This window comes from Cynocephalus volans, chromosome 10 (assembly GCF_027409185.1).
Source record: "Cynocephalus volans isolate mCynVol1 chromosome 10, mCynVol1.pri, whole genome shotgun sequence".
Lineage (NCBI taxonomy): Eukaryota > Metazoa > Chordata > Mammalia > Dermoptera > Cynocephalidae > Cynocephalus > Cynocephalus volans.
In genome coordinates, this window is record NC_084469.1 from 59,305,721 (window position 1) to 59,330,628 (window position 24,908).

Genomic DNA, 24,908 nt, shown 5'->3' on the forward strand with positions numbered 1-24,908 from the left:
TCACTCGTGCTCAGCCAGCTCGCGGGGACCGGTGGGGCCGGGTCGCGGCCGGGGAGGGCTGGCGGCCTCGGCAGGGGCGCCCAGGCCACGCGGGGCCGCGGCGGCCCCCGAGGCCCGTAGAGCCTGGATGCGCCGGCACTCCTGGCAGACGCGCACGTGGGTGCAGGGGGTGGGCGCCGGGGGTCGGGCCCCACCGGGAGGCCCCGGGTCGTCCAGGAGGCGCTGCGGACCCCCGTGCGCGCCGCCCGCATCCCCGCCCGCGCCCGCCGAGTAGAGCTTGCCGTTGCTGAGGCGCATCTCGCGGACCGCGCGCAGCGACAGCAGGGCCCGGCTCGGGCCGCCCGGGCGCCGGCGCCGGCGGGAACGCGACGTCTTGCGACAAGACACGGCGTGGCGCAGCTCCTGAAGCATCTCCTGGCACACGGACACCTGGGGGTGGCGCGGGCGGTCACTGTCAGGGCGCGCTCCTCGCCGCCCCTCCCTTCCCACCACCCTCTAGTCCCTTTTCCTTCCTCACACCCTCCTCTCCTCTCCCCACGCCCATCTCCTTTCTTCATGTCCTCTCTTCCTTCTGCCCTGTCCTCACTCCCTCTTCTCTTTCTCTCCCTGTGTCTTCTGCCTCACCTGCCCACCTCTCCACTTCACTCTCACACCTCCGTTCTTCCTTGGGTCTGTTCCTGAATCTGCCCTTCACCTCCTATCTAGGCTCCTCTCTTTTCTCTTTTCACTCTCTATTCTGACTGCCACTAATCCTTCCCTTCTACTTGTTTCCCATCTTCTGCCCCATATTCACACAGTCATTATTGCAAGGCATAGTTACTGAGTGCCTACTGTGTACCAGGCACTGTTCTGGACAGAAGTCCCAGACCTGCTGGAGGTTATATTTAAGTGTGCAGAGACAGAAAAGAACACATGTAAATAGAGGTAGTATGTTAGATGGATGTGTGCTTTGGAGAAAAATGAAATAGGGAAGAGAGATAGGGAGTGTGGGTGGGGAGAGATGCTGAATTTTGAAACAGGATAGTTGAGGAAGATGGCACTGAGAAGAAAGCCTTTAAGTAAAGGCTGGGTGAGCCAGGTGGAGACCTGGGAGAGCATTCTGGGTGGACAACAGAGCAGGACAAAGGTGAGAACAGCTTGGCAAGTTTGAGGAACCACAAGCAGGTTGGGAATGGGGCACACAAAGGGGAGAAAGGGAAGAGATGGGGTCAAGGGGCATGGAGGCCAGCTCAGGGGAGGCCCATAGGTCATTTAAGGATTTTGCTTTTATTCTATGTCAGATGGGTGCCACTGGAGAGTTTTAAGTAGAGGAGTGCTGTGTTTTCATAGGATCACTCTGGAGCTGGGTTGAGAACAGACTGTAGGGAGGCCAAGAGCAGGGAGCCCACTGAGGAAGCTACTATAAAAACCCAGGCAGGACCAGGGTGACGGGAGAAAGGGTTTGATGCTGGATATACTTTGAAGGTGGAGCCAACAGGATTTGCTAGGAGATCAGATACAGGGCATGAAAGGCAGGGAGAAGTGAAAGATAACTCCACATATTTTGGCCTAAGCAACTGGAAGTATGGCATTGCCTTGCATGTAAGCAGGAGCCCATTGTTGGACACAGAATATTATGTGCATGCCTATTAGATATCCACATGGAGATGTCAAGTATGGAGCTGAATTTACAAATGTGCAGTAGATACACATATGAAGGTTACTGTAGGCAGACTCCAAGATCCTGCCCCCGGTAGTCATGCCCTCGTGTAACCCCCTCTGACAGTGCATCAAGGTTGGTCTATGTCACCAACAGGAGGGCATGGCTAGGTCATGACATTTTGGCTTCTGCCTTGCTGTCTCTTGAATCACTCTCTCTGGGGGACGTCAACTGCCATGGTGTGAGGACACCCAAGCAGCCCCATGGAGGTTGTGTGAGGAACTGAGGCTACCTGCCAACTGCCATGTGAGTCAGTGTATTCATCATGTTGTTTATTTTCTGTGTCTGAGGATACTTTGACATCTTAAAATTCTTTCAGGCTGGGGAGAGTCCGGCCCTCCCAGAACTACCCAGTTCTTTAAGATAGCAAAGGGCTCAACTGCCTTTCACATACAAACCAAACGATATTGAGTCTATACCCCTAACTATCCCCTTTACCTAATTCATACACCAAGCCAATATTTCCCCTGCCCTCAACAAAGGGCCAGGTACCAAACAACTAGGGACAGCGCCTATAGCCCAGAGTTGGCCAACATTATTCAAACTGACCAAACGTAAACTGTTTACTCTGTCCTGCCTTTCCCAAAGAAACCTCAGTAAAGGCTCTGGCCCAGGCTCTCCCTGGCTCCAGCTTCTGGCTCCTGACCAAATCTGGTGCTTCCCCTGTGGCCCCACCTGGCATGGTGTGCCCCCTTCTCTTGGGAAATGTAAGTAACAAAAATCTACTTTCAATAGCAATGGCTTTTCCATGTCATCAGTTGCCTCCATAAATTAAAATCGCGTGGGTACATTTGAGATCATGAGCCATCCTGGAAATAGACTCTCCAGCCCCAGTTGAGCCTTCAAACCACACCAGCCCCAACCAACATCATAACTGACCTCATAAGAGACCCAGGGCAGCCAGAACCACCCAGCTAAGCTGCTCCCAGGTTTCTGGCCCACAGAAACTGAACTGATGGAAGTTTGCTGTTTTAAGCTGTCAAGGTAATCTGCTATGGTAGCAGTAAATAACTAATACAGGAGTCATCAGCACATAGATGGTCTTAAAAGCCATTCGACTGTATGGGATCACCAAGGGAGTGGAGAAAGACAGAGAAGAGAAGCAGTCCAAGGACTGAGCCCTAGAGCCCCTCAACACACAGAGGCTGGAAGAAAGAGGAACCCAGCAAAGCAGCCCAGGAAGGAGTGGCCATAGAGGTAGGAGGAAAATGAGGAGCAAGCAGAGGAGAGGGAGTTTTTAGGAGACAGGGTGATTAACTGTGCTGAAGCCTATTGCTACCTCTGACAGATAAGGCCTGAGACTCAGGCATTGGATGACAGACATGGAGGTCACTGGTGACAAGAGTGGCTTCAGTGGGGTGGTGGGTATAGAGACCGGATTGGAGCCAGTCACGGAATGAATGGGAGGAGAGAAACTGGAAATAGCAGGGAGACTCAATTCTTTCAAGGCTGTAAAGGGAAGGGGAGAAATCGGGCGGTGTCTAGTAGGAGAAGTGGGGTCAAGAGAAGGTTTCTTTAAGACGGGAGAGAGAACAGCACATTTGAATGCTGACGGGCTTGATCTGACCAAGAGAAGACAACTGATGATGGAGGAGGAAAGGAGAGAATTGCTGGAGGATGGCGCTGGGGAGGTGAGAAAGGAAGTGAGAAAGGCACAGGCGGAAGGCGGCTCCTCAGAGGAGCCAGCAGGCCAAGTGGAGAAGGCAGGAGGTGGTGCTAGACACAGAGCTGGGCTCTGGGGAGGAGATGCAGGGTCAGCACTGGAAGTGAGGAGGGGGAGGCCGTTGGGGGGTGCTGATTGTGGAGATTGGGGAAAGGGGCACCAGCGGCAGTCTAGGGGTGCAGGAGTGCAAATGGGTCTGGAAATGCAGAGCAGCCAGAGGGCCCACTGGAAGCAGAGGGCCCTGGAAGCAGCAATCCTGAGTGCAGCCTGCAGACCCATCAGCAAGGCTGTGCTCCCTTCCAGTCACATGCAGCTGCTTTTTCCTCACCTCTGTGGCTCCCCACAGCCTTCTTTCTGTGCCCTCTCTCCTCCTTTCCCCTGTACCCTCATCACTTCCTGGGTCCTCTCTCCCTCCTCATGCTCTCAATTTTTCACCCCCCTGTTGCTCTTGCACCTCTCCTGGGACCTCCTTTACCTCTGGGGTCTCTTAGCTCCCCTCCTCCCCAGGTCCCTCCTCACCTCCTGCCACTCCTTCCCCCTCCCCTTCTCCAGATCCTGCCACCTACCAGGTATGGCTCCCAGTGCCAAACCTTCACCCACCTCAGCCCTGGGATCCCACTCTCCCTGCCCCTGCCCTTTGCCAAACTCCTCACCTCTTCGGACTCTGCTGACCTCCGTGTAGACCAAATGAATTCCATGACCGCCACAAAGACAGCAATGATGAGGCCACAGATGAGTACGACAAAAATACCGCCAATGTTCTCCATGCCCAAACCTGGGGGTTGAGGTGGGAAAGCCAGGGTGTCCAAGCTGTGTGGGCATAGGGACTGTGGGGTTTCCTCAGGGAGGGCACACTGCATGAGTACAAGGGGGTGGCTGACCTTTAGCTCGATGGTCCTCCTCCTTGGGGCACCGGCCACCCTCCCACCACTTGCGCTTCAGGATCTCCAGCCGATTGTTCTCCTGAAGCTGCAGGATGGCCAGTGTAATCTCGTCCCGGAACGGGGAGCCTGAACAGGCACATGAGGGAGTGGGCTGGCCATCAGGGCCCTGAGAACCTACCCGCCCCACACCCCAGATGGCCCACTCAGCATGGCCTTCCCTCCTGCCTCTGCCATGTGCCCAGGGTCTTCCCTGCAACTTCTCTTCACCTCCAACCCAGTCCCTTCTCAATATAGCAGCCAGAAAGACAGTTTTAGGAACAATTATAGACCATGCTTCTCTGGTACTTAAAATTTTCCAGTGGCTTCCCATTACATCTAGAACAAGGTCCTTCCCTAGTCCCAGAGATCCTGCATTCACTGGCCCTGCCACTCTCAGCCCCTGCCCTCTCACCCCACCTCCCCTCACCCCACAGCTCTCTCACCTCCAACCACACTGATCTCCTGGCTGTTCCCGGAATCTGCCAAGCTCAGTCCCACCTTAGGACCTTTGTCTCTGCCTAAAATGTTCCTTCTCCCTTCTCTCTCTCCGTTCATGTCTTTGCTCACATACTGGCTCCTCAGGTGGTCTTCTCTGACTACACTATTTTTTTCTTTTAAGATGACCGGTAAGGGGATCTTAACCCTTGACTTGGTGTTGTCAGCACCACACTCTCCCAAGTAAGCTAACCGGCCATCCCTATATAGGGATCTGAACCCGTGGTCTTGGTGTTATCAGCACCACACTCTCCCAAGTGAGCCACAGGCTGGCCCTTCTCTGACTACATTTTAAAAATTGCACCAAGCACCCTACTCCCCATCAGTCTCTTCCCCTTAATTTATTTCAGAGCAGTTGTCACCACCTGATGTCATATTTTATAGCTTATGTTTATCATTTCTTTGCTGTCTGCCAGCCCTAGTCGAGGCAGGAGGGTGGGGACTTGGCAGCTGCCCCACCCACCATGGTGTCTCAGCGTCTAGCACAGGACAGATCAGCTGAGTGAATGAATCCCCTCCACACCTCTCCTGTGGACTGCCTCTCTCTTCCTCACCCTCAAGTCCTCCCCTTAAACCATTCTGGGACCCCAAACACCCTACACATCCTATTCTGTACTCATTTCTTCATTCACTAGGATACTTCTTGAGCATCTACCACATGACAGGAACTAGGTATGTGGCGAGTGGGGATGATTGATATTTATCAGGCACCTACTACGTGCCAGACCCTGGGTTTACAGAAATTTATTCAAGTCTCACAATGATCCTGTGAGGCAGGTATCACCACCTGAGGCAGGTATTTCTGAATGACTATTGCCTAAGGTCATGTACTCAGTCAAGGAGGGAACTGGGATTTGAATCCAGGTGGGTGTGACTCCAGAGCCTGTCCCCCAAAGTGCCAGCCTACACCACTTCCCTGCCACAGCACCGACTCTCCTATAAAGTGTCTAAGATTTAGGGGAATTGGTTGAACAGTAATAGATAAATCATCAGCATATAGATGGCTTTAAAAGCCAAAACGCCAAAATTTGGTGACAAATTGGTGGTGGGAATCCAGCACTGAACCCTGGAAAAGCACATCCTGAAGTATACATAGGCACATCCTAATCTCCCCGGCAGATCCAGCCAGCCACCCCTCCCTCCACCCTTCCATCCATCCATCCCACAAGCATTTTCTGACCACCAGCTCTGAGCCAGGCTGTGGGTTTGATGTGAAGAATATGAAGCAGATAAAACCAGGTCCTTACCCTAAAGGGGCTCTCTTGCCAATGGGGGAAGATTGCAAGCCTCGTGGCCCACATATACTGATTGTACATACAAGGTCTCCCTGGACTCTCCCAACAGCCCTGTGAGGCTGGAACTGATCACTCCTAGGCCTGTTTTTGCAGATTGAAGGTGCAGAGGCTCAGGATGGTGATGGCACCTGCCCCAGGCCACACACAATACAGCCAGCCTGCCTCCTGGTCTCAGGCCTGCTCACACATCTTAGTTCTGGACTCACAGGGCCCCCACCATATCCCACACCTCTGTCCCATACCCCTGCTGCTGCCATACCCAGTGGCATGCCAATGCCGTAGCCCTTGGTGTCGAGGAGGCCCCCAATCTGGGTGAGGTTGCAGTTGAGGCGCCGGTGGTACTCGTTCATGGTGGACTCAAGCAGGAATGCATAGCGGGAGTTGAGGACACGGGCGATGCCTTCTTCTGTGCTCTTGACAAACACGCTGGGCTGCTTCGACTGCATGTAGTTCCACATCCGCTGGTATGTCTGGTACCGTGAATTCTGGGCAGAGGGAGCATGAGGGGAAGACAAGTGAGAGTCTTTCCACCCCTTCCTTTCCCTTGAGCCCCATCCCCTGTTTTCAAGGAAGTCTTCTTCAACCCGAGACATTGAAAAGACAAGAGGAAGACAGAAAGAGTCAAAGAGTCTCTCAAGAGAGAGACAAGACAAACTGTCCGAGGCCAAGTCCAAGTCATCCCACTCCCACCAAATTGTCAAGGAACACAGTCCTCTTCCTAGATGCCCCACAGTCCCTCGCTATGGCTCAGCAACCTCCCAGAACACCTCCTCCAGTCTTCCACCTGTGTGGAACCCACCATCCACCTGGGAGCCCTGAGAGTGTGCCTCCTCTCTTCCTCTCCCTTAACCCTCAGCCAATGGCCCCCCCTGCCCAGCTCCAGGCTCCTCCAGACCATTAGTCTATCCCCATCCTGGCCCAGAGGGAACTTCCAGCTCGAATGTTCACCCTCTACTTAGCAACTGTTCCCAACTCCCCACATACAGGGTCCAATCTAAGTGCCTCATCCTGACATTCGATAGGCCTCTGCAGTCTCTCACCAGAACCTCCTCGCCAGGCTTTCTTTTTATTTCCTTCCCACCACCCCAAATCCATAGGGACAAGCTCCTTTCACCTTGAAAGGCCTTTCTTACTCTCTGCTGGCCTATTTTCCTGGGCCCAGCCCTTCCAACAGGCTCCTTGACCCCCTTTGGCCTGTATGGCACTGATTCACTCCCCATGAGAGCACATGTGTCTTCTTCTCCCCAGCCTGCCTGACTGTCATCAATAATCAGTACCTCTGACCCAGGAGGCCCTGCCCACCCCACCCTGAACTGCTGAGCATGGCAGGGGTCCCAACATCAAGCCTGGGAGGTTCCAGGTGGCCCCACCTGAAAGAAGGTCATGGTGGAGCCAGCATGGATGGTGCCATACTCAATGTTGGTCTGATCTGCCAGGTCGTCGGCCGACTCCACAGGCACCTCCATGCGCTGCACAGTGAGGAAGGCAGCCAAGTTCGCCGTGTAGGAGGAGATGATGATCAAGGTAAAGGCCCACCTGAGGGGTGGGAGCGGTAAGCTACAGGCTGGAGCCACTCTTGCCACCTTACCCCTGTGGCCATGCACCCCACTGGTGGTGCCCCCACCCCCACCCCCAGTGACCCCAAAAGACACAGTGACTGCTGAATAGTGGAGAGACCACAAGTGTGGGTTCTGGAGCCAGACTCCGTGGGTTTAAATAATGTTTCCAGGGCTGGCCGGTTAGCTCAGTTGGTTAGAGCTCAGCCTTGTAACCCCAAGTTCAAGAGCTCAGTTCCCCATGCTGGCCAGCTACCAAAAAAATACATTAATGCAATAAATATTGCTTCCAGAGACTTCCATTCCAGATGTAAGAGAGTATGATGATCTGGAAATACTCTCCCTCTGTAAACAGCTAGAAAACTGGACAGAATTTAGGAAACTATTTAAAGACATAGAACAGGCATCATAGGCCTGTAATCCCTGAGAAAAAAGAGAAACAAAGTGAGCCTTATCATTGTCCAGACTGTCAGCTGGATTTAATTTATAGACTGCAACCCCAGGAAGGGAAACCGAACAGTCCAGTAATCCTGGTGAGTTGTGGATCTGGAGATCAGAGATCAGGGAGGCCAAAATGGCTGGAATTTGTGGGACAGACTACCAGAGAGGAGGGAGCTGCACACAGAGAGAGGGTTCCAGAAATCTGGGCACCGCTTGAGTCTTTAGTTGAATATCAATCTGTGCCTGCATGAGGTGAAACTCCACGGGGCCAGAGAAGAAAAACTTCTAAAGAGGGAACAATTCCCAGTGTTCACACAGGCTGGTAATCTTCTGAGTTCCCTCCAAAGTAAAGGGAGTTCATCGAACACGTGAGACATTCAGTAGAGACCCAAAGTGCAACATATCAGAAATAGGGTGAAATTAGCCCTAGAATAAAAGCAATGCTACACCTGCCCTAAAAGAGCTTAACAGGCCTGGAAGGATCAAAATAATCCACAAGTAACTTAACTGCCTGCCAGAAATAGTCCAAGACTCTTTAAAGAAATACATTTAACAATGTAAACTATGTAAAATTCACAATGTCTGTCATCTAACAAAAAATGACCAGATATACAAAGGTGCAGGAAAATGTGACCCATAACCAAGAGAAAAATCAATCAATTGAAACAGACCCAGAATTGACAGAGGTGATGGAATTAGCAGATAAGGACATTAACACTGCTATTATAAGTATATTTAGAATGCTCAAGGATGTGAAGAGGAACATGAACATAATGAGAAGAAAATGGAAAGTATAAAAAAGAAGCACACCTGGTTGATCCTGCCAGTAAAAAATAAATTAATTAATTAATTTTTTAAAAAGAAGTGAATAGCACTACTAGACATAAAATACACAACAAGTAAAAGGAAAATTTTACTGGAAGGGATTACACAGATTAAATACTGCAGCAGAAAAGATCAAGGAATTTGAAGATATCAATGGAATCTATCCAAAACGAAAGGAAAAGAATATCTGAAAATGAGCACCAAGCTTCAGTGGCCTGAGGAACTGTATCAAGTGGCCTTACATATGTGATTGGAGTCCCAGAAAGAAAGGAAAGAAAGGGATAACAGGAAAAATATTTGAAGAACTAATAGCTGATAATTTTTCAAATTTGATGAAAACTATAAACTTGCAGATCCAAGAAGCTTAATAAACCCAAGTAGGATAAACACATATAAACACAAAACACATCAAGGTACATTAAAATCAAATGCTGAAAACCAACGATGAAGAGAAAATCTTAAAAGCAGCCAGAAGTGGGGAAAACATATTACATATAGCAAATCAAAGATAACAGTGACAGTAGACTTCTTGTCAGAGAGTATGCAAGCCAAAGGGCAATGCAACAATGTGCTGGAAGAAAAATCAAAACAAAACTGTCAACCTAGAATTCCATATGCAGCAAAAATGTCCTTCAAAGAATAATACACACTAACACATTTTTCACGCAAACAAAAACTGGGAGAATTGATTGCCAGCAAACTTGCACTTCAAGAAATGTTAAAGGAGGTTCTTCAAGTAAAAGGAAAATAATTCTAGATGGAAATGTGGATGTACAAGAAGGAATGAGGAGCACTAGAAATGGCAGCTATGTGGGTAAAAATAAAAGATATATTCCTCATTTAAAAAATTTCTTGAGGAGTCCCGGTCGAGAGGGTGGAATAGACGGTCCCCAGCATCACTCCCTCCCACAAATCGTCCAATTTACAACTATAAAAATGTAACAACAGCCAAGCTGGGGCTGCTGGAGCTCAGGGGAAGAGGAAGAGAGACCTATGGAGTTCATGAAGGAGGAAAATCCACGATGAAAGAAAGAAAAAACTGCTTGGAGTGTTTCAGGCTGCAGCCGCTTTAAGACTGGAACTGCTGAGTGCATGGAGCAGGAGCTGACAAAAGCCACAGCTGTGCCTTTCGGATGGAGTTGCTTGGAGGTGGCAGGGGATAAAAGGGCCTTGGTGGCCCCCAGGACAGCAAGACCACTAATAGGATTCCCGTAGACCCACGCAGGAGTGAGGAGCAAGAACAGCTGAAAAAGGGGAGCCATTCAGAGGCCAGTGAGTCATCACAAGGGACTGGCGCTCAGCCCGTCCCATGGGAAGTGTTTGGAGCACAGGTGGTGGGGGAGACGGGCCCACCAGGAGAACACTGGGACACAGCAAGAACAGCCAATCCGCCCCCCAATCAGCACAGGACCACTCAGAGGAGACTGGCTGGGAATGCAGAATTACATGGGGTGCAGTTTGATGAAAAGATTCAGGCCCAGATCAGAGTTTCTACACAACCCGGATGCACCCAGCCTCTGGAGAGCCGGAAGTACCTATAATGTCAACCATTAAACCCTGAGCTGCACAAAAAGTCTTTCCTAGGGAAACAGCAGCAAAGCAGCAATTTAGCTCAACAACAGCTCAAGTACTGGTTCCCAGAGGAAGTTCCCCCGTTTTAGAAGTAAACAAAGGAAAAAAAATTAGTTCCAGCCCAGGCACACCATCAGCACCTTGGGCCGGCCAGGGGACCTGAGGTATGGAGCCAGGGACCAGGCCACCCGCCCACAACCACACACTCTGCCAGTGCCTTGGGGCCCACCCAGGGACCTGAGGCTTGGAGCCAGGGACCAGACCCCCCCCACCCACATCCAGGCACAACGCCAACACCTTTGGGCCCCGCCCAGACACCTGGGGCATGGAGCTGGAGACTGGGCCCCCCCCCCCAATAACCAGGCATTACCACCAGTGCCAAGGAGCATGCCAAAAACATCACCTCCATGTGGGTGGCCCACCGCAGCCACCACTGTTACCACGGCTGCCGTGAAAGTGGCTAGACATCACAACCACCACACAGATGGTCCACCAGCCACTGGAGTGCATTGACACAAGGAGAGTCACCAGCAGACACCAAAGAAAAGAAGAGGGTATCTCTCTCCACAAAGCCTATTCCAGAGTGACAGAAGAAGCATCTGCTCTATGATAATATTTGGGGACCTGAACATACCTTTCAGCATTGGACAGATCATCTAGGCAACAAATCAACAGAGTAACCATTACTCTTTCAGAGGGAGAGAAGAAATCTTGGGTTATCAGTGGTGGGAGGGGGGAGGGAGAGAGGGATAGAGAGAGATTGGACAAGGGGCATAAAGAATAAGTACAATTTTGGGCTGGCCCATGGCTCACTCAGGAGAGTGTGGTGCTGATAACACCAAGGCCATGGGTTCGGATCCCATATAGGGATGGCCGGTTAGCTCAGTGAGTGAGCGTGGTGCTGACAACACCAAGTTAAGGGTTAAGATCCCCTTACCGGTCATCTTTTAAAAGAAAAAAAAAAATTGTTATAAGAAGAGAGCATCAGATCCCCTTACTGGCCAGCCACAAAAAAAAAAAAAAAAAAAAAAAAAGTTGGGTCTTCAAGCACTGAAAAATCACTTGTGTGATGTGAGAAGCACCACTTGAGGGATGGGGAGGGCAAGAGAAAGCCACAGCAAAATGAAACAGAGGACCAAAGACATAGCAGCCTAGAAGCAAGGAGTTTCTAGAAGGAGGGTGGCTAACAGGGTGTACTACAGGTCAAACAGGAATTAGACCAATCAATAAGGGCATCACACTTGCCCTTGGTGGATTGGGGTTTGGGGGCAAAGGGGAGGAGCCAAGCTGCTGGCTAGAGCTGAGGTTTAAGGATTTTCTCGCCTGGAGGGCATGAGGAAAATATAACCTGAAGAAGAGTTCAGGACAACAGCTGAAGAGACAAGCCTACAGGGAGATGAATGTGAAAGCATTCAGAGAACAGGAAGAGGGAGGTCAAAGGACTCACTTCACAGAGTGACCAACGGAAGGCCTGGGAGGGACAAGGGCTGTGGTCAGAGGGCAAACTTGGAGATGTTGATTTCCGAGGCAGAGCTGTCTTTCATGACGACGAACCCTCAGGTGTGGCTGTAGGAGGCTGAGGGCCGAATGGACACTAGAGATGAGAGGCTCAGGAAGCAGGTTCTGGCCAGGCTGCTGTAGATCAGGCACCAGCCAAGTCCCCTAGGGTGATGACACCAAACACCCCACTGCCCCACACTGGGATATTGAGTCTTACAAGGGCAGGGACCTGGTCTGCTGAATCATCCTACTGGAGCCACATCTAGAGATTAACAAACATCTGTTGAATGAGCAAATGTGTGGGAGGACTTGGAATGCAGAAGAGAGTGATTCCAGGTTCAAGGCTGCAACAGGGAGGGGGTGTGAGCAGGGGCTTCCTGGGTGACAATGGTGAGAAGTGGCAGAAAATGCCTGGCTGGAGAGCATGATACTCAGGAAGAGGGTCCCTGACTGAGGAGGGGAAAGGATGGCTTGCAGAAAGGAGGCCACTGGTTCCCCTACCCCGCATCGGCCAGATTTGCCACAGCAGGTCTCCTCAGCGCCCTCAGCCACCTCCCCTCACACCCAGCTCTCTTCTGCCTGGGTAGCACACTCTTCCCTCTCCTTGGCATAGACTTTTAGACTTTTAGCCTTTTGGCATAGACCATTTTAGCCTTTAGGACTCAGCCCAGGATCTCCTCCTCAGGAGTGGCCTTCTCCGAACACCCCATTCTCTACTGTTCTCTGTCACTGCACCCTGTTTAGCTCCTCACTAGTACATTTTATGTGCATTGGATGTATCATTATATCAAAAATATTAATAAATTTCACTTGGGGTATGTGGTAGGTAGAATAAGCCCTCTCCTACCACCATCACCAAAAATGTCTATATCCCAATCCCTAGAACACATGGATATGTTACCTTACATGATAAAAGGGACTTTGCAGATGTGATTAAGTTAAGAATCTTGAGATGGGAAGATGATCCTGCATTATCCAGATGGGCCCAACAGAATAACAGGGGTCCTTATAAGTGGAAGAAGGAAGTCAGAGTCAGAGAGAGATTTGAAGATGCTACGCTGTTGGCTTTGAAGATGGAGGAAGAGGCCATGAGCCCAGGAATGCAGGAGGCTTCTAACAGTTGGAAAAGGCAAACAAAGGGATTCTCCCCTAGAGCCTCCAGAAAGAACCAGCCCTGCCAGCAACTTGATCTAGCCCAGTGAGATCTACTTCAGACTTCTGACCTCCAAAACTGTAGGAGAATAAATTTGTGTTGTTTAAATGTGTGGTAATTTGTTGCAGCAGAAACAGAAAACTAAGATGGGTATCATTTGAAATGATGCAAATCCAAAAACATTAAAAAATCAAGACTTAAGAGTTTTAAAACCAGTAGACCAAGTGAATTGCAAACAAGTACCATATGAAAGTTAGTTTCACTTAGCTGGGAGAAGAAAAAAGCCTGCCACCCATTAACGTTACTCTTGAATTAAACAACATCTTTGGGACATATTCTTTTGTTTTGTTTTCTTTTTTTAACATCAGTCAAGTGCAGTAGTGAGAAGTGGAGGAAGAGTAGAATTTGGGACACATTCTTTGAATAAAATATGACATCCTGTGTTTATTTATCTGTTTACTTGTTTATCCTCGGCTCCTCTGCCTCTTGAAGGCAGAGATGGGACTGACTCTTCACCTGATAGCTGGGCCTGTGGATGGGGCTCAATAGGCATCTGTGGCATAACCATGGATGCGCAAATTCTGACCAGGAGGCGAAGAAGAAGCAAGCACTCCTCAAGAAGGCCAGATGCCTGGGATCGCCCTGGGGAGGCTACAAAGGGCTGCGGAGCCAGGCTGGGCTCAGGCAGTGCTGAGGGCTGGCTGGCCTGGGGGAGGGAGCCTGGGTTCAGCCTGGCCCTGCCTCTAGCTGAATGCACACACTTTAGCAAGTCGCTCCTCTCTGGGCCTCAGTCTTCTAATCTATAACTTGGGGAGAATACTCCCTGTCCTAAGCATTTTTTTCAGCTTTCTTTGGTTCTAATGAGGAAAAAGAGGTGAGAAGAGTTGTAGGAACTGCAACTAAACTGAGCTTCTATTTAAAACACCAGCTGACAAATGCAAATGCTTATGGAGGCCAAGCCAGAAAGTGACTGAAGTGGGGAGAATGGGGACGGAGCAGACAACAGGTGGGAACGCTGGCTGAGTGCTTCCAGAGTTCCCAGATTTTCAAGAAGAGTCAGAAATCTGAATGTGTGAGTGAATTTGCCCAATATTTAAGTGCTGGCATCTAATTCCAAATTTTTTTAAACTGTGGGCCAGACATCATGAGTTGTCAGTGTCTGCCCTCTGACATGTAGCTTTTGGGGGTTTGTATCAGAGGTAAGTAAGTTCTGTCCAAGAGACTGGGTCCCTGTAGGACCTTAAGGGAGAATCTGGACAGTGAAGGCTGTTGCAGCTAATGGACGACCAGGACAAGGTCTAAGACAGCAACATGTCCTGTTATGACTATATAACCCCTCGTGTCAGCACAAGGCTGCACAGCTCACAGAGCACTTTTCCATAAATAGCCTCACCGAATCCTTAGAGCTCTGAGGAAAATGAGTGCTTTTATTCCCATTTTTGAGATGAGTAGACTGAGGCATAGAGAGGGGATGTGGCCTACCCAAGGTCACACAGCTACTGAGCGGCAGAGCCGGGGCTCAGCTCTCTCCAACCAATGCCTCGTCACAGCTCTAGGTAGGGAATGAGGATTCCACCCAGGAGACTGCAGCAACCCCCAACCCTGCCCAGGCCTCAAATCAGTCCCTCCCCAGACCCAGGAGGGGGCAGACAGAAAGGTTCTCACCAGACTCCACTGACACAGCGTGTGGATAGTGCCCGGGGCATGATCTCCGAGCCCTGCTGCATGAAGCCCCCCACGGGGAACCAGAGGCTGTTGCCCAGCGTGTACTGATTCTCCAGGATGTGGGGACGTGCCCGCAGGCATGGGTGTGGATTATACCACTCATAGGGGCTCAGCCTGTGGAGAGACATGGGGCAGGTGACAGGGCCAAGAATGAGAGGAAAGGAGAGAAACAGAGGAAGGAGACAGAGCCACCATGATCAGAAGAGAAGGGAGAGAGATGGAAAAGAGCAAGAGATGGACAGAAACACACACAGAAAGAAGAAGCAGAAAGAGAAACAGACGGAAAGATAGAGGCAGAGATAGACACAGAAGATGCAGAAAGAGAGAGAGAGAGAGACACACACACACACACACGGAGAAATAGAGAAGACGGTGGAAGCAAAAGAGGAGAGACAGAAAGAACAGAAAGGGGAAAGACCCAGAGAGAGAACTACAGAGCAAAAGTCAGAGTCACAAGGGGGAAAGAATGAGATGGAAAGACAGGGCAAGAAAGGGAGAAAAGAGGGCACAAGGAATCCAAGGCGCTGAGGTGGAGGACAAGGATGGTCCAGACGTGCAGCTTGGTCCCATAGGCCCAAGCTCATGCCTCCTTCTCAGGCAGCAGGCAGTAGACTCACCTGGCAGCCAGGAACAGGATGCAGCTGACAGCCAGGTAGGCAAGAAGCATGAAGAGCCACACAGCAGGGGAGAAAGGGTCCAGGAAGGAGAAGTAGCCAGGCTTGCGGCCCTGACGGGAGAGGGAGTGAGACCCAGAGCCACATCTGACCTGAGCTGCATGCCCAGCTCCTGTCCTCACCAGGAACCCAGGGGCCTGACCAGCCCCTCCAAGATCCACTGGGGGTTCAGCTCCCACCTAGAGCCCCTGCCCCAGGCAAGCAGCCTACACCTCTGGGGGAACCATACCATGTGTACTCGGTAGAGGATGCTGATCCCCAGGGTCATGAAGGGTTTGGAGAAGTCGATAACCTTCTCACGCTCAGCTGTGATGGTGAATGCAGCCACAGCCAGGTCTGCCTTCTGCTGAGAGGAAACAGGGTCGGGGAAGAATGGGGCAGAGAAGAAGACAGAGACAGGCAGTTAGAGAGCAACACACTGAGAACAAGCCACTGAGAGAGAAGCAAAGGAGAGGATGGGGACAGAAGGGGCAGGAACCTGGACTGGCTCCAGGAGTCCATCCAGGCCTGAAATTGGGTCTGGTTTTCTCATGTCTGCTGTAAGAGCCTCCTCTGGCCTCTATCCTGCCCTCCTGCCACCTCCTCCTAGCCCTGCTTTATAAAACACTCACCACCCCTACCACCTCCTCTGCCCATCGTGCAAACAGCCTGAGATTGGAGTCAAATTGCCCAGATGCTGACTCACTCTAGACCCTCTGTGGGCTTTGGTTTCACCTCTTATCTTAACGATTAACAACAGCTAACATTTACTAAGCGCTTACTCTGTGCCAGGCTTCATGCTAGATAGCACTTTATGTAGATTACCTTGTACACTCCTCCCAACAGCTCCCTGAGGGCCACTACTAGCCCCATTTCATAGACGGGGAAACTGAGTCTGAGAGAGGCAAAGGCATTAGTGAGTAACAGCAGGAGCTGGGGACCATAAAGCAGGGATCTGACCTTTACTCTCCTGACAGCAGGCACTAGCAACCTAGATGTGCCCTTGAAGACTCCCAAGACACAGGACCAGTGCTCAACTGGAATAGTAACCTCAGTGAGGCTGCACATGGTTCCAAGTGGGGGAGGGGTGCCTGGGGTCCAGGTCTGAAGTAGTGAAGGGTGGGTTGTGGGTGGGGTGGACCAGAGAAGGGTTTGGGTTGGGGCCTGGCTAGAGTACCTGGAATCCCTTTTGGAATGCACTGGCTGATCCAAAAGGGCCATCTCACTCTGGCCCGAGGAGACATTAGCTAGCCTTTGGCTGAGGGCTGAACACAGACTAGGAAAAGACCTGGCACGTCACAGACCCTCCCCCACACAGAGACATGTACACACACTGCACGTGTGAGCTCTACATGCAGTCACACCTACACCTACATGCATGCCCAGATATAGGCCAACCCAGCAACACGGTGAATGCACGCAGCAGAGAGACACACAAAGGGGGCACTCCCTAGCAGCACAGCACATGCCATCATACACACATGGCACTCGCACATACATGACAGGACAGGCAGAGCAGGACACAAGGAGTGGGGAGCCCTGGCTCTGCCCCAGATTGCTGGGTGACCTCAGGCGGGAGCTTGTACATCTCTGGGCCTCACTTTGCTCCTCTGTGAAACAAGGCGGTTGGGGGTGATGTCTCCCACAGCTGTCTCAGTCCTGGGGTGGGGACTCAGCTCCCAGGATGCTCCCTTCCAGGCACATGGACTCCAACCCCTAGGCCCCAACTGGGTCCCAGCATCGGGGCTGGAGGTTGGGGGTGCTCCAAGCACAAATTCAAGCACAGACTTCCCCCTGGGGCTGAAATAAGAGCCAAGGTCCTGAAGGAGCTGAGGCTGAGAGCACACAACGTAATACAGGCTCAGACAGAATATGGGGCATGGAGAGAGGACATAAGCCCCAGAAATGACGGAGAGGGTACAAGTTAGAGTATGTCCCCAGCCAGTGTAGAGATAACACAGGCCCTACCCAACCTACAGTCAGGGAGAGAGGGCACAAGCCCAAAACAGAACTTGTGGTTAGGAGAGAACACAGGTACCAGAGTACAACCCTGGATGAAGGAGAGACGGCCTAGGCCCAAAACCTAACCAAGTCAGGAACAGATGGCACAGGACCCAAACACAACCCAAAGTCAGTGAGAGATGACACAGGCCCAAAAGATAACCACAAGATAGAGAGAGGTGGTACAGGCTGAAAATAAAACCCAAGGTCAAAGAGAGAGCAGATGGGGTCACAGTAGAATCCAGGGTCAAGAGAGAAGAAAGAGATCCTAAAAACAACTCCTCACTGTCAGGGAGAGAAGACACAGACCTTAAAGATGAAACAAGTGCAGAGAAAGATGGCACAGGTTAAACAACTAATGCAGGGTGAGAGAGAGATGGCACCAGCCCCAAAGCATGCTCCAGAGGCAGCAATGTGTGGCAGGGGCCCAACAAATGGCTGGATTCTGAGAACATCTTTGGGAATTCCTGGGTGTTGAGACTAAGGAGTGTTTACCCTCTTTCTTGTGCACTCTCCACTTTCATGACTAGAATGTGAATTGTCGTGGGAATAATCACAGCAAATACAGGAATCCTATTTTTATGCCTTCACGGAAGGTCTGTCCTGGCAAGGCCCTCCACAGTGGCCCAAGTCCCCATCTCAGGAGGAGGCAGCGGCCTTTCAGACAGCTGGGGGGAGAGTGGCCAGGAGCTTGGGACCCCAATTACCCCTGCAAGCCTGCAGGGCTCCCCATCCCTTGCTAGCTCTCTAGCCTCCTCACTTACTCCTGAGGCCTTGCCACAGGCCAGACACCGAGGCTGGACCCTGCTGCTTCTCTTTCCGGTAGCAAGGGCAGCAGCTCTTCTCCCCAAACACTCGCATCTCTCTCCACCTCTACCACCAGGCCTAGGCCACTGGAATCTCTCTCCTGACAACGCCCTTGCCTACTCACCAGTCCCCTCTGCCGCCACTCATAACCCCCGCAATTCACTCTCCACATATAAACCAAAGGGTTATTTAAAGGTTTGTTTAAAATCTGTCATGGCTTCCCATGGCACCTAAGATGAAACCCTTTCACGGCCAAGGCCCCTACATGACCTGAGCTCCATCTGCCTCACCGGCCTCATCTCATGCGCTTTCCTCTCACCCACTCTGCTCCAGCCACGCTGGCCTGCTTTTTGCTCGTCAACACAGCAGGCCTGTTCCCCACCTCAAGCAGCGTCCAGACCCTACCTCACCCCCACCCCAGGGTCCTCTCTCTCACCAGTGCCCATTACTCTGTTCTATATCCTTCTTAGAATGACTGGAGATGATCTTGCTTGTTTGCTTAGTGATGGGCTGTCTCCCCTTCTACATTACAAGCTTCTCACCTGACTGGTTCAGTGGGGCACCCTGGGGCCTACACAGAGTAGGTTCCCAACAAATACTAGTTGGTTTTGATCAAGTCCAGCCTCTCTGAATGGCATCTAAGGCTGCCGATAGCTCCCTCACAACACTGCTGGGCCACTCACCACCCCTTTGTCTCATGCCAGCTTTTATCTGGCCACAGGACCTTTGAGCGTGTCCCTCCCTTGGCCTGAGGTGACCCCTCTGCCTGGCAGAGCTAGATCCCACCCATCATTCCAGGGACCTTCATGACTTCCCTCCTCTGGGAGGCCTTCCATGGACCCCCCACCCACCACACCCCCACCCTGACACCACCTGATCTCAGCATTTAGCTCAATTTGGAAAATATATGTTCACTTCTCTGCCTCTGCTACTAAACTATGGGCCCTTAAAACTCAGGGCCAGCTCAAAGCAGGATCTGCTGCATCTCACCTCCCATCCTCCTCTGCTGAAAACCAGGAATGTCACTGCCTCAGAGACTTCTCCTTTCCTGGTGCTATAATAGAACCCCATGCAGGTCAGATGCTTGCTCGTCCACAGCACTTATCTTGTGTAGCCACTGTTCCAAGGTTTTCCCTGGAGTAGCTCATTTGGTCCCTGTGCAGAGGGACCACATTCCCACCATTCTACATGCAAAAAAACTGAGGCATAGAGAGGTTAAGTGCCTCGCTTTAGTTGACCCACGGATTTGGAACCACTTTACCTGTCTGGTGCCCCCACCCTTTCATGACTGGGGGCATCTGAGTTCAGGTCCAAGTGTGTGACTCCTCCCTGGATCCCAGGGAGTTCAGGACTGAATGACAGGAGGAGTGAGCAAATCCCTGCACTTCTAACAAACTTGCAGCAACCTCAGCCTCCACCCTCTCCCTCAACACTGCTCTGCATCCAGTCTTACCCAACACCACCTCAGGCAGAAGCCAGGGAGTTGTCTTTCATATGTCCCTCTCCCTCACCCCTCACTGCATCCATCCTCAAGCCCTCCTAATTTGCCCCCCAAAGCACCTCTGGAATTGAGTCATTCCTCTCTGCCTCCACTTGCCCACCCCTGCCCAGGCCACCATCTATGACTACAAAGCTGGTCCCAGCCTCCCAGGCCGTTCAGCTGGTAGCTTAACGGATCCCAATAAACTACAGTCTGGTCACACCACTCCCCTGCTTAAATGCTGCAATGACTCCCATTGTTCTTAAACTATCACCCAAACTCCTCACCTGGACCCATGAGGTCCTGCCCGACACCTGTCCCTCCATGAGACCCTGCCCCACACATGGCCCTATGAGGTTCTGCCCCATCTGGCCCCTACAACTTCGCCCGCTTCATCCCCTGCTATCTTACCCTCTATCCTTACATTGCAGCCACTCTGCCCTTTCCATTTGTTCATTTGTTCGCACATTCATTCACCTGCTCAACAAATATTTCCCAAGTGCCCTCCATGGGCCAAGCACAGTTTTAGCTTTGGGAATGAAGCAGTGACTATAAACATACAATGTCAGGTAGTGACAAGTGCTATGATGAAAAATAGGGCAAGGCAACAAGATAGTGACTGGCAGAAGATGCTGCTCTGGACACACTTCCAGTTGTGAGGAAATCTTATTTGAGTACAAATGTAAAGGAAGTGGGGGGTGAGGCAGAAGATCTGGGGTGAAAGTTCCAGGCTGAGGGACAGCCCCTAAGGTGGGAAGTGGCTTGCAGCATTCAGGGAGATTGAAGCAGAGAACGAGGGGGAGGGGTGGGACTAAAGCCCTGAAGGGACCTGTAGGCCATGTAAAGGGGCTGGATTCTGTTCCCAGGGCATCAGAGTTTGGGGGGTGAGGGGACAAGCAACGATGATGTGATCTGGAACAGATCACAGGTACAAGAGTGGATGCAGGGACCAGGGAGCCAACTGAAGAAGTCCATGGAGATGCTGGAGGCAGGACTAAGTGGTGGCAGTGGTGGTGGTCAGATTTAGGTTTCATTCTGTAAGAAGGACAGAAGAATCCTTAAATGCTGCTAGCTCCTTGTAGGCTCCTCTCAGAGCCTCTGGAACCCCCTTCCCACCTTCTCCTCACTCTTTACTTCCAGCAGAAACACCTATTTCTTAGAGAAGTCTTCCCTACCCTGACATATTCCCCCACCCCCACCCTAACAGGACCCTAGCGGTTATTTAATCTCTGGAATAAAATCAGGAAGAATTGAATGATGAGCCACTGTAGAAATGACAGGGGTGTCGTCTAAATGCCCAAAAGCCAATCAAAAGCACTTGTGACTGTCCCTTAGCTCCAAACCCACCCTTTACACCCCGCTCTGTGCAAACCACATTCCTGCTTTGTCAGCCATTCCCTGCCAGATTCTGCCAACAGGGGGCGCTAAAGGGAGGCTGCAAGTCTGAAAGAGGGAGAAAGGATTGCTCCTTCCAGTCTACTGCCCAACCCCTGCCACTCTCTGCATGTCCTGGCAGCAGATGAATCCAGTTTGCAGCTTCCCAACACTTATAGAACCGGCCTCATCCAGCCCCTTTCAGGGACACCAGTGCCAGCCAGCGAGTGCCTCTCCTCAGGGTCTGAGTGTCACCTCCACAGGGCCCTTCTAAGTTTCAAATAGTTTCTGCTCTTTCCCTTTGTTCCTTCAGAACTAGGGATGTGGCGACTTCCTGCGTGCTATTCCATCACACCTGAGAGCAAGGGTGGGCAAACTATGGCCTCAGGCCAAGTCCAGCATCTGCCTGCTTTTGCAAATAGAGTTTTATTGGCACACAGTCACAGCACTAGTTTACCCATTGTCTGACTGATCTCCACACAACAGAAGAGCTGAGTAGTTGTGACAGTATGGCCTGAAAGCTAAAGATATTTACTCTCTGGCCCTTTACAGAAAATGTTGGCTAATCCCTGACTTGGAGTTCTCTCTCTTTTTTTTTTTTTTTTTTTGGCAGCTGGCAAGTTCAGGGCTCACACCCTGGACCTTCTATGTTATTAGCACCACACTCTAGCCAACTGAGCTAACCAGCTAGCCTGGAGTTCTCCTTTTACCCTCTCAGTTATCTAGTTAACAAGTTTGGGGCTGACCAGTTAGCTCACCTGTTAGAGCGTGGTGCTGATACCACCATGGTCAAGGGTTCAGATACCTGTACCACCCAGCCACCAAAAACAAAAACAAAAACCAAAAAACTTTATACCTAGAAAATAATTTTCTTCATTCAAATAGCTGGCCCAGCTAGTCTCCTGGCAGGACCTGACTAATGCAGAAACGACACCGGGTCATGACGGGAACCCAGGCAATGTGGTCACTCATGGGCATGGGCAGGTGTTTGGTCTCTAGCAGGGCCCAGTAACCAGCCAGGAGCAGTATATCAACAGGAGAATAGTTACTGTAGAAGATGGCATGGGTTTGTTTCAAAACTCTAGAGGTCTGCGCCATGAGTCACCTATCGGTGCCCACTTAAGACTCCATATAGCACCCCTATTTGCCACCAATACTTTGCAAACCTCTGGATCTGCTGGGTCATAAGGCTCAGGTGGCAGATCAGCTTGCACACAGCCTGGACTTGCTGCAGAGCCTTCGTGCTCTCTGGACCTCACTCAAAATGAAAAGCACTATGGGTTGTTTGGGAAGTAAATGGATTGAAGTAGCACACTCCAATGTGGTATAAGTTGCCCCAAAAATCCAAAAACCCACCAAATGTCACCAGCAGCAACCAAACAGAGCTACCCCTCCCTCCCCCACCTCCCACTCCCCCAGCAGAGGCCTGAGTCTCAGCCCTGTGGTGCTCCTACTCTGAGTTTCTAAATTTCAATCTTTTCAACCTCTTCCACTGGACTCCTCAGCCCTAGGGGTGGTAGCTGCTTCCTGCACCTGCTACCTTCGTGACCCTTTAGTTTTCTTTTTACTCTTTCAGTTAGCTGGTTAACAACTTTACATCTAGTTAACAATTCTTCATATTAAATTCTCTCTGTCAAATAACTGACGTGATTCTATTCAAGTAAATGGCGCATTTTTTGTCTCCAGACTGGACCCTGACAGACTGACCTCAGCGGAGTGTTTACTGCCCACCCCACTTACAAAACTACTTCCTGCTCATCAGATCTCATCAGCATAATGTTGTTGATGTAGTGCACCCGTGTGACACTGCGTGGACTGTTGAGATCAAGTTCTCTGCGGCCTACATTATAGAAGAAAGTGGGAGAGCTGATGTCACCCAGAGGCAAGACTGTGAAGATATGTATGTACTCTTGACTTCTGGTAGTTCTTGGAAATTGGTATGAAGAAAAAAACATTTGCCAGGTCAGTAGCACACACTAGCTACCAAGGCTTGTGTTGATTTGCTCTGGTAAGGATACTTCATTTGGAATAGCAACTGGGGAGTCACCACCTGATTATGCTGACAATAATCCACAGTCATTCTCCAAGATCCATCTGCCTTCTGCACAGGCTAATGGGCTAGTTGAATGGGGACAGGATCGCTACCCCTGCTTCTTTCAAGCTAATGGTGACACTAATCTCTGCAATTCCTCCAAAGGATGTAGAATTGCTTTTGAAGTACTATCTTGGGAAAGACAGGGAGTTCTAGGGGCTTCCACTTGGCTGTTTTACCAAAAGGGCCCTAACTCCATAGGTCAGTGCACCAATGTGGCATCCTGTCAGCTGCCACTTAGGTCTATTCTAATTATACAGCCAGGAACTGGGAACCTATTCTGAGTTGAACTTGGGCTCAGACTCCATCTATCACCTAACCACATAAGTCCCACTGTGGTCCACCAGTCAAAGCAGGAAAAACCGAAATGATTTGCCATCAGCAAAAATGACAGGGGATTGCCTATAGTTAAAAGCCGATCGAAACACTCAGTGCTGAATTAGAGGGGGGAAGGAGAGGGAATGGGGGAAGGGGAGAGATTGGACAAGGGGCATAAAGAATAATTACGATTTGTAACAATATATATGCTAGTAATATTGATTTAATCAACAGATCTCAATGTTCAACCCCCAAAATATGTATAATCAATTTTGATTCAATAAATAAATAAATAAATAAATAAATAAAAAACACTCAGTGCTGAGATAATTCCATAGAAACTGGTGTAGTTTTTCTGGAAAGCAATTCAACAATATATAACAAAAGCCATAAAAGGAGTCTTCCTCTTTCACCAGTCATTCTATTCAGTGAATCAATCCTAAGAAAATAAGCCGTAATGCAGGCAAAGCTTTTGTGCAAAGATGTTTGTTTATGGTTGTTTATAACAGCACAAAAAAACAAAAACACCTGGAAACTAAACACAAAAAATGGCTAAATAGTTTATAGTACATCCACATGGGGATTAAAATATAGTCATATAACATTCTGTTCAGGTTAAAACAATAAGACAATATTTTTGGCCTTTCAGATTGGCAAAGATTTTTTTTAAAAGATTGATAATAATGACTGTTGGCAAGAGTATGGGAAATTTGACATCCTCATGCACTTTTGGTGAGAATATAAATTAATGGAATCTTTTTGAACAGTCATTTGGCAGTATATACTTTTAAAAAATCCATACCCTTTGACCCAGCACCTCCACTTCTTGGAACTTATCCCTCAGGAACACTCCCACAAGTCCACAGGCCAAGTTTATTGGCTATGCCAGCAAAAACTGGAAACCATGCAAATATCCATCAATATGAGATGAGTTAAATAATTCACACTTCAGCCACACAATGGAATCCATACGTCTCCACTTGAATTTCAAATAGGTATCTCAAGTGATCCATGTCCAGAGATAACTCTTGTTTCCTGACCCCACCAAACTGCTCCTCCCACATCTTCCCCATGGTGGAAACCAGCCTCACCATTCACCCAGCTGCCCCAGCAAAACCCTGCAGTCACCACTCCCTTGTGCGCATCCAGTCTGGCAGCAGCCCTTCACAGCCACACTCAAACAAGCCCAGGCCAACATCCTCTCTCATCCATAACTTCCAACAGCCTCCTAAATAAATGGACCATCCTGTTTCTACTCTTGTCCCACTACAGTTACTCTCACGAAAGAAAATAACTTAAAAATCAGATCCAGGTGGTCCATCTATAGAATGGAATA

The 24,908-nt window shown here is 50.2% G+C and overlaps 1 protein-coding gene across 1 annotated transcript in view; it reads right to left on the reverse strand.

Moving 5' to 3' along the window:
* GRIK5 (glutamate ionotropic receptor kainate type subunit 5) overlaps positions 1–24,908 on the reverse strand; it is a 49,874-nt gene continuing 24,966 nt past the window's right edge. The window contains exons 12-19 of the mRNA XM_063109586.1: positions 15,751–15,864; positions 15,465–15,574; positions 14,788–14,961; positions 7,446–7,611; positions 6,335–6,560; positions 4,244–4,372; positions 4,016–4,137; positions 1–429 (exon numbers count right to left, since the gene is read on the reverse strand). Of these exons, the coding sequence (XP_062965656.1) occupies positions 1–429; positions 4,016–4,137; positions 4,244–4,372; positions 6,335–6,560; positions 7,446–7,611; positions 14,788–14,961; positions 15,465–15,574; positions 15,751–15,864 (1,470 nt within the window). The remainder of the gene's footprint in view (positions 430–4,015; positions 4,138–4,243; positions 4,373–6,334; positions 6,561–7,445; positions 7,612–14,787; positions 14,962–15,464; positions 15,575–15,750; positions 15,865–24,908) is intronic.